This window comes from Chiloscyllium punctatum, chromosome 11, assembly GCF_047496795.1.
Source record: "Chiloscyllium punctatum isolate Juve2018m chromosome 11, sChiPun1.3, whole genome shotgun sequence".
In the NCBI taxonomy this organism is placed as follows: domain Eukaryota; kingdom Metazoa; phylum Chordata; class Chondrichthyes; order Orectolobiformes; family Hemiscylliidae; genus Chiloscyllium; species Chiloscyllium punctatum.
The window spans coordinates 116,674,454-116,690,685 of record NC_092749.1 but is presented as its reverse complement, the minus strand read 5'-3'; the positions used below and the strand labels follow the sequence as shown (position 1 = coordinate 116,690,685).

The following is a 16,232-nucleotide window of genomic DNA, read 5'->3' as shown; positions in this document are numbered from 1 at the left end:
AGACCTGCTGGGTCATAGATATGTACAGCATGGAAACACACTTGTCCAACTTGTTCAACCAGATATCCTATATTAATCTAGTCCCATTTTCTAGCACTTTGCCCATATCCCTCTAAATCCTTCCAATTCATATACCCACCCAGATGTCTTTTAACTGTTGTAACTGTACCAGCCTCCACCACTGCCTCTGGCAGATCATTCCATACACACACTCCCATCCATGTGAAAAAGTTGCCCCTTAAGTCCTTTTTAAATCTTTCTGCTCTTACCCTAAACCTATAAATCCATGCCCTTGAGTTCTGGACTCCCTCACCCAAGGAAAATACCTTGTCTATTCACCCTATCTATGCTCCTCATGATTTTATAAATCCCTATAAAATCAGCCTCCAACACTCCAAATAAAACAGTCACAGTCTTTTAAGCCTCTCCCTACCTCTCAGGAAATTCCATTTTTGTTCCAGATTTTTAATATCTGCAGTTCTTTCTTTTTTTTTTGAAAATCAGTGGCCTGCATTTATGTTTCAGTCACATTGGCACACATGTCCTAGCTGCATCATGATTTTTGGATGTCATTAGTAACACCACTGAGTGGTCATGATTTGGAGATGTCGGTGTTGGACTGGGGTGTGCAAAGTTAAAAATCATACAACACCAGGTTATAGTCCAACAGGTTTAATTGGAAGCACACTAGCTTTCGGAGCGACGCTCCTGCATCAGATGAAGAAGCAGCGCTAGAAAAGCTAGTGTGCTTCCAAATATAACCTGGTGCTGTGTGATTTTTAACTGTGTACAACTGAGTGGTGTCTTTGAAAAATGATTCTAGGGTTCAATTCCCGCCTCAGGTGACTGACTGTGTGGAGTTTGCACATTCTCCCAGTGTCTGCGTGGGTTTCCTCCGCGTGCTCCGGTTTCCTCCCACAGTCCAAAGATGTGCAGGTCAGTGAATTGGCCATGCTAAGTTGCCCGTAGTGTTAGGTGAAGGGGTAAATGTAGGGGTATGGGTGGGTTACGCTTCGGCTGGCCGGTGTGGACTTGTTGTTCCGAAGGGCCTGTTTCCACACTGTAAACTAATCTAATCTAATTATCCATAGCAACCTATGAAAATTTACAGAATGTATTTCTGTGGCACCTTGGAGCAAATGAATTCAATAAATGTATCCAAAGCAAAACTGCAACTAAAGTAACTTTTCAGTTTTACAAATGTACTTGTATTAAAAAAAACACACACAAGGCTTCAACTAAATTCATCATAAAAAGCTGACATCATCTCCATCTCTCCCGCCTGACACTGGTCACATCCAGAGTAAGGAACAAATTCTAAGGAAACATTAATATACAGGAAATTGCTGATTCAGACAAACGTAAAGCTAAATGTTTGTTTTTCCCACATGGAAATTTAGATATTTCACTGCAGCATCCTTCAAAACATGTTCAAACTGCAACACTAATCTATTTCTCTAATCAACCTGTTCAGAGCAGGTGGGATCAGAATCTGGAGTCTGTTAGTCCACTACCACTGTGCCACAACACTGCAACATTAAAACCTACTAAGTTCCCTCTGAGGGGTACAAAAGATCCTATCCATTACACTTTAAAGCCATAAAGACTAGAATTCCCTCATCTGGTCTAAATTAGCCGATTGAACATAGAACAGTATAGAACGGGAAACTCAACTCTCTTAGCATTTGGTACAGAATTAGATGAGAAAAGAAAAAAAACCATTAGCATGCAAGTTTAGGAGAAACATTTCAAAAGCTACAGTGAACTCAGGCTGTCTTACTCAAAACAAATTGACAATTGCAAGTTATTATCTGCCATTTGTCATATTTAATTCTGAATTCTCTAACACCAGAGTGCCTAAGTGGATAATTTCACCAACACAATATGGTGGCTCAATAGTTAGCACTGCTGACTCATGCACTGGAGTCCTAGGTTCAATTCCACCTCAGGCAACTGTTTGCGTGGAGTTTGAATGTTCTTCCCGTGTCTGCATGGGTTTCCTCCAGGTGCTCAGATTTCAAGCCATAGTCCAAAAATTGTGCAGGTTAGATGGAATTTGGCATAGAAATGAGACATTACGGACTAGGGGACTAGGTGTGGGTGGGATGCTCTTTGGAAGGTCATGGAGATATGATGGTCCAAATGACTATTCTGCACTGGAGGGATTTTGTTCCATGAACACTTTACAACTGAACTAAACAGGTGTTTCCTGAATGACCATTCCAAGAGGTTTGGATTTGCAGTTTCCAGTATGAACCAGTAAACTTGCAGCTTATTGTTAGGAAAGATATCAATTAGCTTTCTAAAAAAGATGGACATGTGATTGAAAATTTAGAAATATTACAGTAAGTTCCGAGGAATGCCACTTGATCCAAAACATTATCTCTGATTTCTCTGCACAGATGCTATTGGACCTGCTAAGCTTATCCAGCAATTTCTGTTTTTGTCTAAAAATATTACACCTCATTTATGTTCAAATCTGGGTTATGAAATGGTTACCAGCACTCAGAAGTTTTAATCCATACTGGTAAAGAGAATTTCGTAATATTTCATGATGGTTTGAACCAAAGAGATAAAAAGCCACTAATCGGTGACTATCTGGTCCCTTTTCTCAGCCAGAGTATCATGCTTTCAATAGACAAGTGAAATCAGTGACACCTCAGATACACAACATTCAAATCCATGTTCCCATTAGTGTTCTGATATTTCAGGTTGTTGGTATCAACAACCCACAATTCTGATTTAGTCATGAATAAGGCACCAGCACCAAAAAATCCAAACTTTCAGGGGCATACATTTCAAATTGAAAAAGCTGAGAAGTAAAAAAACACAAAGCTTAATTAGATCAAACTACCTTGGTCTGCAGGTCACCTTTTAGATACTCCTTCCTGTAAGAACTTTCTGACCATATTCAGTATTAATAAGCCTGTTCTTCTGTCAGTTATGAAACACAGCTGAAATTCCTTCATCAAGTCATGGCTTCACAACTATAACATTCATGTCATCCAAGAATCTTCATGCAGAAATTTCAAGTGCATTTTCTTCAAGAACAGACCAAACAGCATAACTTATGGTTAGGATTACTACCATTTGCAAGAATCATTAAACTAGTTTGACTGTTTGAGCTTTGGAGCTTTTCATCACCCATAGTACAGCTGTCTTTTCAAAATAACACAGAATAAAAGGTGCTGTGTCACTTATTCCACATTCAATTCCAAACCCAAGAGACTGAAGATTTAAAAGAGGGCAGTCGTCATGGTTCTACTGTAAAAGAGGGTTGTCGCCATGGTTCTAATGTAAAAGAGGGTAGACACTATGGTTCTACTGTAAAAGAGGGTTGTCGCCATGGTTCAACTGTAAACAAGGACAGTTGCCCTGGTTCTGCTGTAAAAGACAACAGTTGTCATGATTCTACTTTAAAAGAGGGTTGTCGCCATGGCTCTAGTGTAAAAGAGGACAGTTGCCATGGTTCTACTGTAAAAGAGTGTAGTCATCGTGGTCCTACTGTAAAAGAGGGTAGTCACCTTGGTTCTACTGTAAAAGAGGATGGTTGTCCTGGTTCTACTGTAAAAGAGGGTAGACGCCATGGTTCTACTGTAAAAGAGGATAGACGCCATGGTTCTACTGTAAGAGAGGACTGTTGCCATGGTTCTATTGTAAAAGAGGGTAGTTGCCATGGTTCTACTGTAAGAGAGGACTGTCGTCATGGTTCTGCTGTTAAAGGGGGTAGTCCCCATGGTTCTACTGTAAAAGAGGACAGTTGCCATGGTTCTACTGTAAAAGAGGACAGTCGTCCTGGCTCTACTGTAAAAGAGGGTAATCACCAGGGTTCGACTGTAAAAGAGGACAGTCGCCATGGTTCTATAGTAAAAGAGGGCAGTTGTCATGGTTCTGCTTTAAAAGAGGGTAGTCACCATGGTTCTTCAGTAAAAGAGGACAGTTGTCAAGGTTATAAGACCATAAGACCATAAGACATAGGAGTGGAAGTAAGGCCATTCGGCCCATCGAGTCCACTCCGCCATTCAATCATGGCTGATGCGCATTTCAGCTCCACTTACCAGCATTCTCCCCGTAGCCCTTAATTCCTCTAGACAACAAGAACCTATCAATCTCGGCCTTGAAGACATTTAGCATCCCAGCTTCCACTGCACTCCGTGGCAATGAATTCCACAGGCCCACCACTCTCTGGCTGAAGAAATGTCTCCGCATTTCTGTTCTGAAATGACCCCCTCTAATTCTAAGGCTGTGTCCACGGGTCCTAGTCTCTGTACTGTAAAAGAGGACAGTCACCATGGTTCTACTGTAAAAGAGGGTAATCGCCATGGTTCTACTGTAAAAGAAAGTAGTCACCATGGTTCTACTGTAAAAGAGGGTAATCGCCATGGTTCTACTGTAAAAGAAAGTAGTCACCATGGTTCTACTGTAAAAAAAGGGTAGTCGCAATGGTTCTACTGTAAAAGAGGACAGTCGCCATGGTTGTACTGTAAAAGAGGAAGTCGCCATGGTTCTGCTGTTAAAGGGGGTTGTCTCCATGGTTCTACAGTAAAAGAGGACAGTTGTCATGGTTCTACTGTAAAAGAGAGTAATCATCATGGTTCTACTGTAAAATAAAGTGGTCACCATGGTTCTACTGTATAAGAGGGTAATCACCATGGTTCTACTGTAAAAAAAGGGTAGTCGCAATGGTTCTACTGTAAAAGAGGACAGTCATCATGGTTCTCCAGTAAAAGAGGACAGTCACCATGGTTCTACTGTAACAGATTATAGTCGCTATGGTTCTACTGTAAAAGACGGCAGTCGCCATTGTTCTACTGTAAAAGTGGGAAGTCACCATGGTTCTACTGTAAAAGAGGGTGGTCGCCATGGTTCTACTGTAAAAGAGGACAGTCGTCATGGTTCTACTGTAAAAGAGAGTAGTCGCTATAGTTCTACTGTACAAGAGGACAGTCCTCATGGTTCTACTGTAAAAGAGGGTATTCACCATGGTTCTACTGTAAAAGAGGACAGTCCTCATGGTTCTACTGTAAAAGAGGGTATTCACCATGGTTCTACTGTAAAAGAGGGTAGGCACCATGGTTCTACTGTAAAAGAGGACAGTCACCATGGTTCTACTGTAAAAGAGGACAGTCACCATGGTGCTACTGTAAAAGAGGGTATTCACCATGGTTCTTCAGTAAAAGAGGACAGTTGCCAAGGTTCTACTGTAAAAGAGGACAGTCACCATGGTTCTACTGTAAAAGAGGGTAGGCACCATGGTTCTACTGTAAAAGAGGACAGTCACCATGGTTCTACTGTAAAAGAGGGTATTCACCATGGTTCTTCAGTAAAAGAGGACAGTTGCCAAGGTTCTACTGTAAAAGAGGACAGTCACCATGGTTCTACTGTAAAAGAGGGTAATCGCCATGGTTCTACTGTAAAAGAAAGTAGTCACCATGGTTCTACTGTATAAGAGGGTAATCGCCATGGTTCTACTGTAAAAGAGAACAGTCGCCATGGTTGTACTGTAAAACAGGTAGTCGCCACGATTCTACCATAAAAGAGAGAGTCACTATAGTTCTACTGGACTATAGGATGCTCTCTCATTAGAGTGATTTAACCTGAGGGTCACTATGCCTCAGGCGAAGGGAGAGTTGACAAGGTTGAGTTTTCATGGTGGTGATCCTCTGACAGTGCAGAATCTGAACCCATTCTCTTGGTATTACTCTGCATTGACAAGCAGTTATTGAGCTAACTGACACCCATTAAAGATGTGGATAAAAGCAAATTACTGCGGATGTTAGGGTCAGTTAGACTCAAAATATCAGCTCTTTTCTCTCCTTACAGATGCTACCAGACCTGCTGAGATTTTCCAGCATTTTCTCTTTTGGTTTCCCATTAAAGATGTAATGTTTATGGTCAGATTGTCAAACAAAACTAACCAGTTTATCTCCTAACTAAAGTCTCATTTCTGACTAGGAGTCTATGGAACATTTACCCGCAGTACTGCAGAAAATGCATGGAAATGGCAGATACGTAGAGCAAAATATTTTTCAGCTGCCACTGCATTAAAGCTATCCAGTACGAAACATTCTGAATTTTCTGACTAAGACACCTATCGTCCTCATTAAGCTCGATCTTAAACTTGCGCAGCTTGCGTTGCCCTCAAAGTACAACTAACTGGAAGGTCTTATTACAGAAGTCAATGTTTTCACTCAAGGTCACTTGTACTCTGACATTGGTCAACAGTCAGCCATCCACTCCAAATGGAATCTTATTATATTCAATATTCTACTGAAATAAATTACAAATAACAGGGAATAGCTTCATTAAAACAATCCATCATCACACTGCAATTACCCTGCCAAGTCTGTCTTCAAAACTGATAGTGCAATTAATGCCGTCAGTACAAACATTTTTACAGGTTTTAAAAAAGCCCAATATAGAAATAACTGAGGTAAAAATCACTTTTATAGCTTTGACTATGAGCTTCAACTAAAAGTTGAGTTTCCTTGGCTGCTTTCAAGAGGACTGGAGTTGACAATCAGTCACATTAAAAGCCACCTCATCTGAAAAAGGTAGATCTTATCCATGAGAAGCAATCCAACCTTTATAAGATTGAGAGTACATATCAAGGTGTCTCAAGTTCCTGCTTTCTCCATATTGTGCAATTAAAACCCTTTCTTCTGAATGCAGTTCAGTCCTTCAATTTTCACCAACTCAATTTATCCTTCCTTTCATCTCTGCGTGGGTATTATATTCTCCCCTCTACTCAGCTGGTCTTTATCTATTCCTTTGTCCAACTCTTCTCTCTCTTTGGGCTCTAACTCTGCCCGCTGTTTACTCTTCCCACCTCCCCCACTCTATCTTTAACAAGAAAACCATGCTTTTCGTAGCTACCGTTAGTTCTAAGGAAGGGTCACTGGACCCAAGACTTTAACTCTGATTTCTCTCCACAGATATTACCAGACCTGCAGAAATTTTCCAGCAATTTCTGTTTCCATTTACATTCGTATTAGCTTGTGTTCGTAGTAATTTGATGACTTCAGTATTGCAGAACTGCAACTGCTAGACTATTGCAATAATCTAGTGAATAACCTTGCAGCATTGCTCAGTTATCTACATCATGCACAGTTTTATACCAAAGCAGTTACAGCATTTGTCACACAATATATTTCATAATTCAGGGTAGTGCTAGCCTGCTAAAATAATGGACAGCTGTCTCAATGTGTCAATACTTGGTAGTATTAACTTCACCATTTTACTTATTCATAAAACAAGTTTCAAATACTTTTCCAGTATATTCAACGCACCTTTAAGGAATCTTCCTGTCTTGAGAAATCCTCATATTTTCCATTATTCAATTCTGGTGCATTCAATACTAGTTCAACATCAGTCAGAGCAAGTAATGCCTTGTTTACGGCCAGAAGATAATCTGATGGGAAATACTGTGAAGTCATCCCTGCACTGGTGGCATAATGAGCAATGATAACTTGCACTTCCTGAAGACAAAGATAGCAGAATGAAGTTGACTTCAACAAAGTAATAATCAGAAATGGCTAAATTTTGCATCTCTCAGTCAGTGGTGCTATCTGTTTTGTAAACTGACAGTTACCTTAGAAAAGCAGTGAAACACCCTGAAAAGTCTCAGTGCAACTTTTGACAATTTATACATTTTAAAATAAATTATGCACAATTTCGACAGTTTTAGACAATGAACTCAGTTTTCCATTTTGATTTATCCCATGTCTTGTTTGTGCTTTTATCATTTATTTCCCATCAATAACGTGATTATTACCATTAGCATTCCCTTTGCCTTTTGGTGTGGATAACGTCACCATCTGTTCCACTTACTCCTCCACTCACTTTGGCAACAACATAAAATCCTTCATATTCCATCCCCCTTCAGCTCCAAAAAGGAGACATACTAGTCTCAAAATGTGAACTCTCTCTCTCTCTCTCCCCACAGGCGCTGCAGCATATGCTGAATTTGCATTTATAAAATAATCTTATCTGACAATTTTGGGTTCATGTAATTTAAGTAAATTAACTTACTGGACGTTTCAAAGGGTGCGTTTGATAATTAGAAAAAAGAGTTTCTATCTGACACCAGCGCTTTTCCACATTAATGGGGTCCTGCCCTGAAGAGGCACGATACTGTATTAGATCTTGTGCCTTCTGTGTTAAGACATTGAAGTCTTCCCGTCGTTGTTCAAAGTCTTGGGTCAGTTCCTGAACAAAAAAATCAACTTTTGAGTCAACATCCTTGGATTATCTCATACACTACTTGTGTTACAATATTACTGATCTTAGTCTATTCACAAAATACTCATCAGTCATATGACATTTTGAGTCCTAATTAATATTGACTGAAAACCACAACACTATTTGTGAAGAGCAAATATCCTGTATTAATTTAAAGAAGTCACAAAGAACAAAGCTACAACACTGGTATCTATGCCACAAATGTAGAAAATTGCCCAGGAAAGTCCTGTTCTATCAGTCTACTCTCAGTGAGGAGCAAAATGGTAATGTCATCATCAACAGTGTGTCAATTAGTATCTGATTAAATACAACCTGCTCACTGACACTCAGTTTGGATTTCACTAGGGCCACTTAGCTCCTGACTTTATTAAAGCCTTGTTTCACATCTGGATAAAAGAGCTGAACTCCAGAGGTTAAGTGAGAGGGATTGCCCTTGACATCAAGGCCACAGTTGACACAGTGTGGCATGAAGGAGACATAAAATAATCAGGGATAAATCTCTCCACTGGTTACAGCCATACCTGGCATAAAGGAAGATGGTGTGGTTCTTGGACATCAGTTATCTCAGCTCCAGGACATCTCTGCAGGAGTTCTTAAGATTAGTATTTCAGGCCGAACTACCTTCAATTGCTCTATCAATGACCTTCCCTCCATCATAAGGTCAGAAGTGGAATGTTTACTGATGATCGTACAATGTTCAGCACCACTTCAGGATAAACAGATACTGAGACAGTCCATGTCCAAATGCAGCAAGACCTGGACAACATTCAGGTTGACAAACAGCAAGTGACATTCATGCCAGACAAATGCCAAGGAATAAACATCTCCAACAAGAGAATCTAATGAGCTAGAGGGAGAGACTGAACAGGCTGGGGCTGTTTTCCCTGGAGTGTCGGAGGCTGAGGGGTGACCTTACAGAGGTTTACAAAATTATGAGGGGCATGGAAAGGGTAACTAGGCAAAGTCTCTTCCTTGGGGTCGGGGAGTCCAGAACTAGAGGGCATGGGTTTAGGGTGAGAGGGGAAAGATACAAAAGAGACCTAAGGGGCAACTTTTTCACACAGAAGGTGGTACGGGTATGGAATGAGCTGCCAGAGGAAGTGGTGGAGGCTGGTACAATTGCAACATTTAAGAGGCATTTGGATGGGTATATGAGTAGGAAGGGTTTGGAGGGATATGGGCCAGGTGCTGGCAGGTGGCACTAGATTGGGTTAGGATACCTGGTCGGCATGGACGGGTTGGACCGAAGGGTCTGTTTCCATGCTGTACATCTCTATGACTCTGTGACTCTAATTGCCCCTCGACATTCAGTGGCATTATCATCACTGAATCTTTGACAATCAGCCCTCTGGAGGTTACACTGACTTATAAATGAATTGCACCAGCCATTTAAAACTGTGGCTACAAGAGCAGGTCAGTGGTCAAGAATCCTTTAGTGACTAACTTTCTCCCCTCTCACTTTGAACTTGTGACCCCTAGAACTCAATTACTAGGGGTCACGAGTTCAAAATGAGAGGGGAAAATTTTAGGGGAGATGTACGTGGAAAGTTCTTTACACAGAGGGCAGTGGGTGCCTGGAACGTATTGTCAGCAGAGGTGGTAGAGGCAGGTATGATAGCATCATTTAAGATGTACTTAGTCAGATACACGAATGGGCAGGGAATAGAAGAATACCGACCCTTAGAAAATAGGCAACAGGTTTAGATAGAGGATCCGGATCAGCGCAGGCTTGGAGGACCGAAGGGCCTGTTCCTGTGCCATGATTTTCTTTGTTCTTTAACTCATCTCCTGACCCCCCACATCATGTCCACAATTTGCAACACACGTCAGGAGCATGATGAAATTTTTCCCACTTGCCTAATGAGTGCAGCTCCAACAATACTCAACTAACTTGACAGCATCCTAGTGGAAGCAGCTCACTTGATTGGCACACATCCAGAAACATTCATTTCCCTCCACCAATGGTGCTCAACAGCATCTACAAGATGCATTGCAGAAATTCATCAAAGTTCCTTAGTTAGCCAATCCACGACCTCTACCATCTAGAAGGACAATGGCAAATAATACATCAGTACACTGCCTGCAAGATCCCCTCTACACTGTCACCACCCTGACTTGGAAATAAATTGCCGTTCCTTCTGCATCGCTGGGCCAAAATCCTGGGACACTTTCTCTAATGGCATTGCAGATACCACAAACTGGACTGCAGCAATTCTAGAAAGTAGCTCACCATTACCTTCTCAAGGGCAACTAGGAATGGACAATAAATGCTGGGCATGCCAGCGATGCTCACATCTGTTAGTGAATTAAAATAAACAAAAGACATACATTAAAAGGAGCTTAATTTTTACCTGTAATCTCTTCTGGTCTTCTGAGCTAGAAGCGGTGAACAGTTGCTGCTCAATGTCATCAAGCCACTGTAGGAACTTGTTTTCCTCTCTCTTGTACTGCAACCATCTAGGTGACTGCCCTCCTACTTGCTCCTTCTGCATTAACTTTGTTGCCTAAATACCACAGCAAATAGATAGTCTTCAACTCTATTTGGAGGTCATCCCGAGTAGATAAAGATAAATCTCTTTTAAACAATCAAATTACGTACAAGCAACTTTGGAGCTGCATACAAAGATCAATCACTAACCACAGACAGCAATGTGATTAACACCAGAGATACAAATTATTCTGAACACTCCAACATGTACCTTAACAGAGGCATGTTTTGTCTGTAATAGGATTAGTTTTTTGCGGATTTGTTTCTGTTTCCTATCATTATCAGTCAGTTGTAACAGTCGCTCTCCTTCTTGTAGCATTTCCTCCACATCTGCTTCTTCTTCATCCACCTGAAAAAGTACATTTTTAAATAGACAGGCCGAACACCAACATACATGTTGCTATACACACAAGGTAGTAGACATGCATTTGCCCACTCATCCACTCAAGCCCACACGGGCATGTTTACATGTGCCCACATGAATACAGTAGACTAAAACTCCCACATTCACATAAACAATCTGGAATCAGAAGAGTGTTTCCGTGCTTAGATTCACATGTAAATAGAACAATGACCAAACTCAAAATCTATAGCATCCATCTACCAGACCAGCTGTCAAGGAAAGGCCGCCAGTATTCTCAAAGATCCATCCCACCCTGGCAATGTTTTTCTACAACCTCTACCATCGGGCATGCACCAGCCAGTTTCGTAACAGTTTCTACCCTACTGTTGTTAAAATACTGAATGGACTCACAAACTCTTAACATTTGCCTGTACTAGTGTTTTGTTTTTGCCGCTGTTTACCTATTGATTTACTTACCTATGCTACTTAACTATGTGATCTGCCTGTATTGCTCACAATACAAAGCATTTCATTGTAGATAAAAACAAGGACTGCAGATGCTAGAAACCAGAGTCTAGATTAGAGTGGTGCTGGAAAAGCACAGCAGGTCAGGCAACGTCCGAGGAGCAGGAAAATCGACGTTTCGGGCAAAAGCACTTCATCAGGAATAGAGGCAGGGTGCCTGCAGAGTGAAAAGATAAATGAGAGGGGGATGGGGGTGGGGAGAAAGTAGCATAAAGTACAATAGGTGAATGGGGGTGGGGATGGAGGTGATAGGTCAGAGAGGAGGGTAGAGTGGATAGGTGGAAAGGAAGATAGGCAGGTGGGACAGGTCATGGGGAAGGTGCTGAGCTGGAAGCTTGGAACGGGGGAGAGGTGGGGGAAGGGGAAATGAGGAAACTGGTGAAGTCCACATGGATGCCCTGGGGTTGAAGCTTTTCATTGTGCCTCGGTACACGTGACAATAAATTCAATTCAATTCAAATCACACTTACATCATATCTTAAATGCAAATAAAGTCTAAGGGGCTTCAACGCAGGAAGAAAAAACAACCTGAGGCTTTGAAGGACAGCCGAGAGAATTAAACAAAGGCCGTACTTAGTCTAATTGTGGCAACTTGGTTGAGATCCATTAGTTCAGTAACAAGCTGAAGTACACCAGAGACAGCCTGATGTGAAAATCTTACAGCAAGCAGAGCTTTCCCAAAGAAATACACAATTCATGCAGATCGGTTCTAAGCACATAACAATATTTTCATAGATTTATGCATCAAGTATATCTGTATCATAATGTATTTTGAACATGATTAGATACTTAGCATAATCTCCAATGATACTGCAGTATATAAAAGTTCAACAATTCACTATATTTTACCTTTTCATCATCATCTTGGATCTCCTCACTACATTGTAACCTTCTCTCCAGGTCTTCTAGCTTGTTTTGAAGCTCAGCTTCAAAGCGATCCAGATTGATGGATGAAACCTGGTTGGTATCCATACCTGGGCTTGACCCATTTTCATGACGTGCGGGGTCTTTAATTGCTGCCTCCATCTAGAGTCACATATATAAAGTAGTTATTCACATTCAATTTATACTGAAATTTTGCAATATAAATATTGTTTGATGTATTCAAAGTACATGGGTGATAAATTTTCTCATTGACAAAACTATAATTACCATTATTACAGCTCTTGAACATTTACATTTAAGCAAGAGAAAAGAAATACTAGATAAAGTTGTAACAGATGTGAAAGTAGCAAGTCAATTGGTAAGGTAGTGAGACTTGCAGATGAACAGGTCCTAATATATAGCATATTACAAGTTCCACAGACACCAATGGATAGCACGGTGGGCAGCACGGTGGCACAGTGGTTAGCACTGCTGCCTCGCAGCGCCGGAGACCCGGGTTCAATTCCTGCCTCAGGCGACTGACTGTGTGGAGTTTGCACGTTCTCCCCGTGTCTGCGTGGGTTTCCTCCGGGTGCTCTGGTTTCCTCCCACAGTCCAAAGATGTGCAGGTCAGGTGAATTGGCCATGCTAAATTGCCCGTAGTGTTAGGTAAGGGGTAGATGTAGATGTAGGGGTATGGGTGGGTTACGCTTCGGCGGGGCGGTGTGGACTTGTCGGGCCGAAGGGCCTGTTTCCACACTGTAAGTAATGTGGGCGGCACGGTGGCACAGTGGTTAGCACTGCTGCCTCACAGCGCCTGAGACCCGGGTTCAATTCCCGCCTCAGGCGACTGACTGTGTGGAGTTTGCACGTTCTCCCCGTGTCTGCGTGGGTTTCCTCCGGGTGCTCCGGTTTCCTCCCACAGTCCAAAGATGTGCAGGCCAGGTGAATTGGCCATGCTAAATTGCCCATAGTGTTAGGTAAGGGGTAAATGTAGATGTAGATGTAGGGGTATGGGTGGGTTACGCTTCGGCGGGGCGGTGTGGACTTGTTGGGCCGAAGGGCCTGTTTCCACACTGTAAGTAATCTAATCTAAGTGATGAAAGGGAATGAAAATTAATGTCAAAAAGGTGGAAGTTATGAAGATGGAAGCAGTATTGTCAGGAAACAATAATGTTCAACATCTGAAAAAGTTATTACAATTTAAGTATCTGAGAAGTATCTTGTTAGAAGACAGTATCTGCCACAAAGAAACTAAAGCAAGAAAAGCAATGGAAAGAGTGCATTCTCCAAATTACTCAGCACTGAAATGATTAGAGGTGGCAAGAAAACGACAATCAAGTCTGTGATTTGGAGGACTTCATGTACAGGGCTGAAACATAGTGTGTGACAAACAGACACCCAAAAGCTGTAAAATGTATTTCTGCAAAGATCAGAATGAGGCCCCACTCACTCCCCCAAATCCCTCAATTCTCTAAGGCATTAAAAATCCATTTGTACAAATACTATCAACAATGTAAAATACAAATTTCCAATGCACAATGGGTTTAAGTTCAACCTGGAAAGCAATTGCTTGGATTGATGAACAAAGAATAAAGAAAATTTACAGCCCGGGAACAGGTCCCTCAGCGCTCCAAACCTGAGCCGATCCAAATCTACTGTCTAAACCTGTCACCCAATTCCTAAGCATCTGTATCCCTCTGCTCCCCACCTACTCATGCATCTGTCCAGACGCACCTTAAATGAATCTACCGTGCCTGCCTCTACTACCTCTGCTGGCAACGCGTTCCAGGCACCAACCACCTTCTGTATATACTCCCCTTAATCCTTTCACCTCTCACCTTGAACGCGTGACCTCTCATTACTGAATCCCTCACCCTGGTAAAAAGCTTATCTCTATCTACCCTGTCTAAAACTATTCATGATTTTGTAGACCTCAATCAGGTCCCCCCTCAATCTCCTTTTTTCTAATGAAAACAAACCTAACCTACTCAACCTCTTTTCACAGCTAGCACCTTCAATACCAGGCACATCCTTGTAAGCCTTCTCTGCACCCTTTCCAAAGTGTCCACATCCTTTTGGTAATGTGGCGACCAGAACTGTGCACAGTATTCTATATGCAGCCAAACCAAACTATTGTACAACTTTAACATGACCTGTCAGCTCTTATACCCAGCTCCCCGTATGATGAAGGCAAGCATACTATATGCCTCCTTGACCACTCTATCCACCTTTGCAGCCACCTTCAGGGTACAATGGACCTGAACTCCCAGATCTCACTGCTCAGCAACTTTTCCCAAGGCTCTTCCATTTACAGCGTAGTTCGCTCTACAATTAGACCTCCCAAAATGCATCACCTCACATCTGTCTGAATTGAACTGCATCTGCCACTTCTCCGCCCTACTCTCCAGTCTATCTATATCCTCTTGTATTCTTCAACAGTCCCCTATGCTTTCTGCTACTCCACCAATCTTCGTGTCATCTGCAAACTTACTGATCAGACCAACAATGCCCTCTTCCAGATCATTTATGTATATTACAAACAACAGAGGCTCCGGCACTGATCCCTGTGGTACACCACTGGTCACCTTACTCCATTTTGAGAAACTTCCTTCAACTTTTCTGTCTCCTGTTGCTCAACCAGTTCTTTATCCACCTAGCTAGAACACCCTGCACACCACGTGACTTCACTTTCTCCATTAATTTACCATGGGAAACCTTATCAAACGCCTTACTAAAGTCCATGTATATGACATCAACAGTCCTTCCTTCATCTTGGTCACTTCCTCAAAGAACTCTATTAAGTTGGTAAGGCACAATCTCCCCTGCACAAAACCATGTTGCCTATCACTGATAAGCCCATTCTTTTCCAAATATAAATAGATCCTATCCCTCAGTACCTTCTCCGGCAACTTTCCCACAACCGACGTCAGGCTCACTGGTCTGTAGTTACCTGGAATATCGCTACTACCCTTCTTGTACAGAGGGACAACATAAGCAACCCTCCAGTCATCCGGCACCTCACCTGTGTTTAAGGATGCTACAAAGACATGTCAGGGCCCTGTTCTTAGCTGCCCGGACCTTAGCTTCCCTTTTCGTCTTGGCTAGTCACACGATTTCTCCTGTCATCCACGTTTCACAAATCTTGCCTTCCTATCCCTTGTTTTCAAAGGACATGCCTATCCTGCACGGTCTTCAAACTACCTTTGAAAGCCTCCCACATATCAAAGGTGGACTTTCCTTCACATAGCTGTATCCAATCCACATTTCCCAGCTCCTGCCTAATTTTGATATAATTGGCCTTTGCCCAGTTTAGTTCTCTTCCCTTAAGACCACTCTCATCTTTATCTATGGGTATTCTAAAACTTACAGAATTGTGGTCACTATTCCCAAAGAAATCCCCCACTGCAACTTCTACTACCTGGCCTGGCTCATTCTCCAATACCAGGTCCAATATGGCCCCTTCCCTGTCGGACTATTGACATACTGCTCTAGAAAACTTTCTTAGATGCTCCTTACAAATTCTGCCCCATCCAGACCTCTGACACTAAGTGTATCCCAGTCAATGTTGGGAAAATTAAGATCTCCTATCACCACCACACTGTTGCCTCTACATCTTTCCATAATCTATCTATTTGTTCTTCTACCTCAAGCTCACTATTGGGAGGCCTGTAATACAGCCCCACCAATGTAACCGCACCCTTTTTATTTCTCAGCTCCACCCATAACACCTCACTGCTCAAGCTCTCCATAGTGTCCAACTTTAGCACA

At 42.0% G+C, this 16,232-nt stretch overlaps 1 protein-coding gene across 15 annotated transcripts in view; it reads right to left on the bottom strand.

Moving 5' to 3' along the window:
- The window catches only part of LOC140483389 (utrophin-like), a 737,248-nt gene that overhangs the window by 381,268 nt on the left and 339,748 nt on the right, over positions 1-16,232 (bottom strand). For all 15 annotated transcript variants that reach the window (XM_072581625.1, XM_072581633.1, XM_072581634.1 and 12 more), the window contains 5 exons: positions 12,447-12,623; positions 10,941-11,078; positions 10,593-10,745; positions 8,032-8,208; positions 7,290-7,478 (listed from right to left, as the gene is read on the bottom strand). In XM_072581625.1, coding sequence (XP_072437726.1) covers positions 7,290-7,478; positions 8,032-8,208; positions 10,593-10,745; positions 10,941-11,078; positions 12,447-12,623 — 834 coding nt within the window. The remainder of the gene's footprint in view (positions 1-7,289; positions 7,479-8,031; positions 8,209-10,592; positions 10,746-10,940; positions 11,079-12,446; positions 12,624-16,232) is intronic.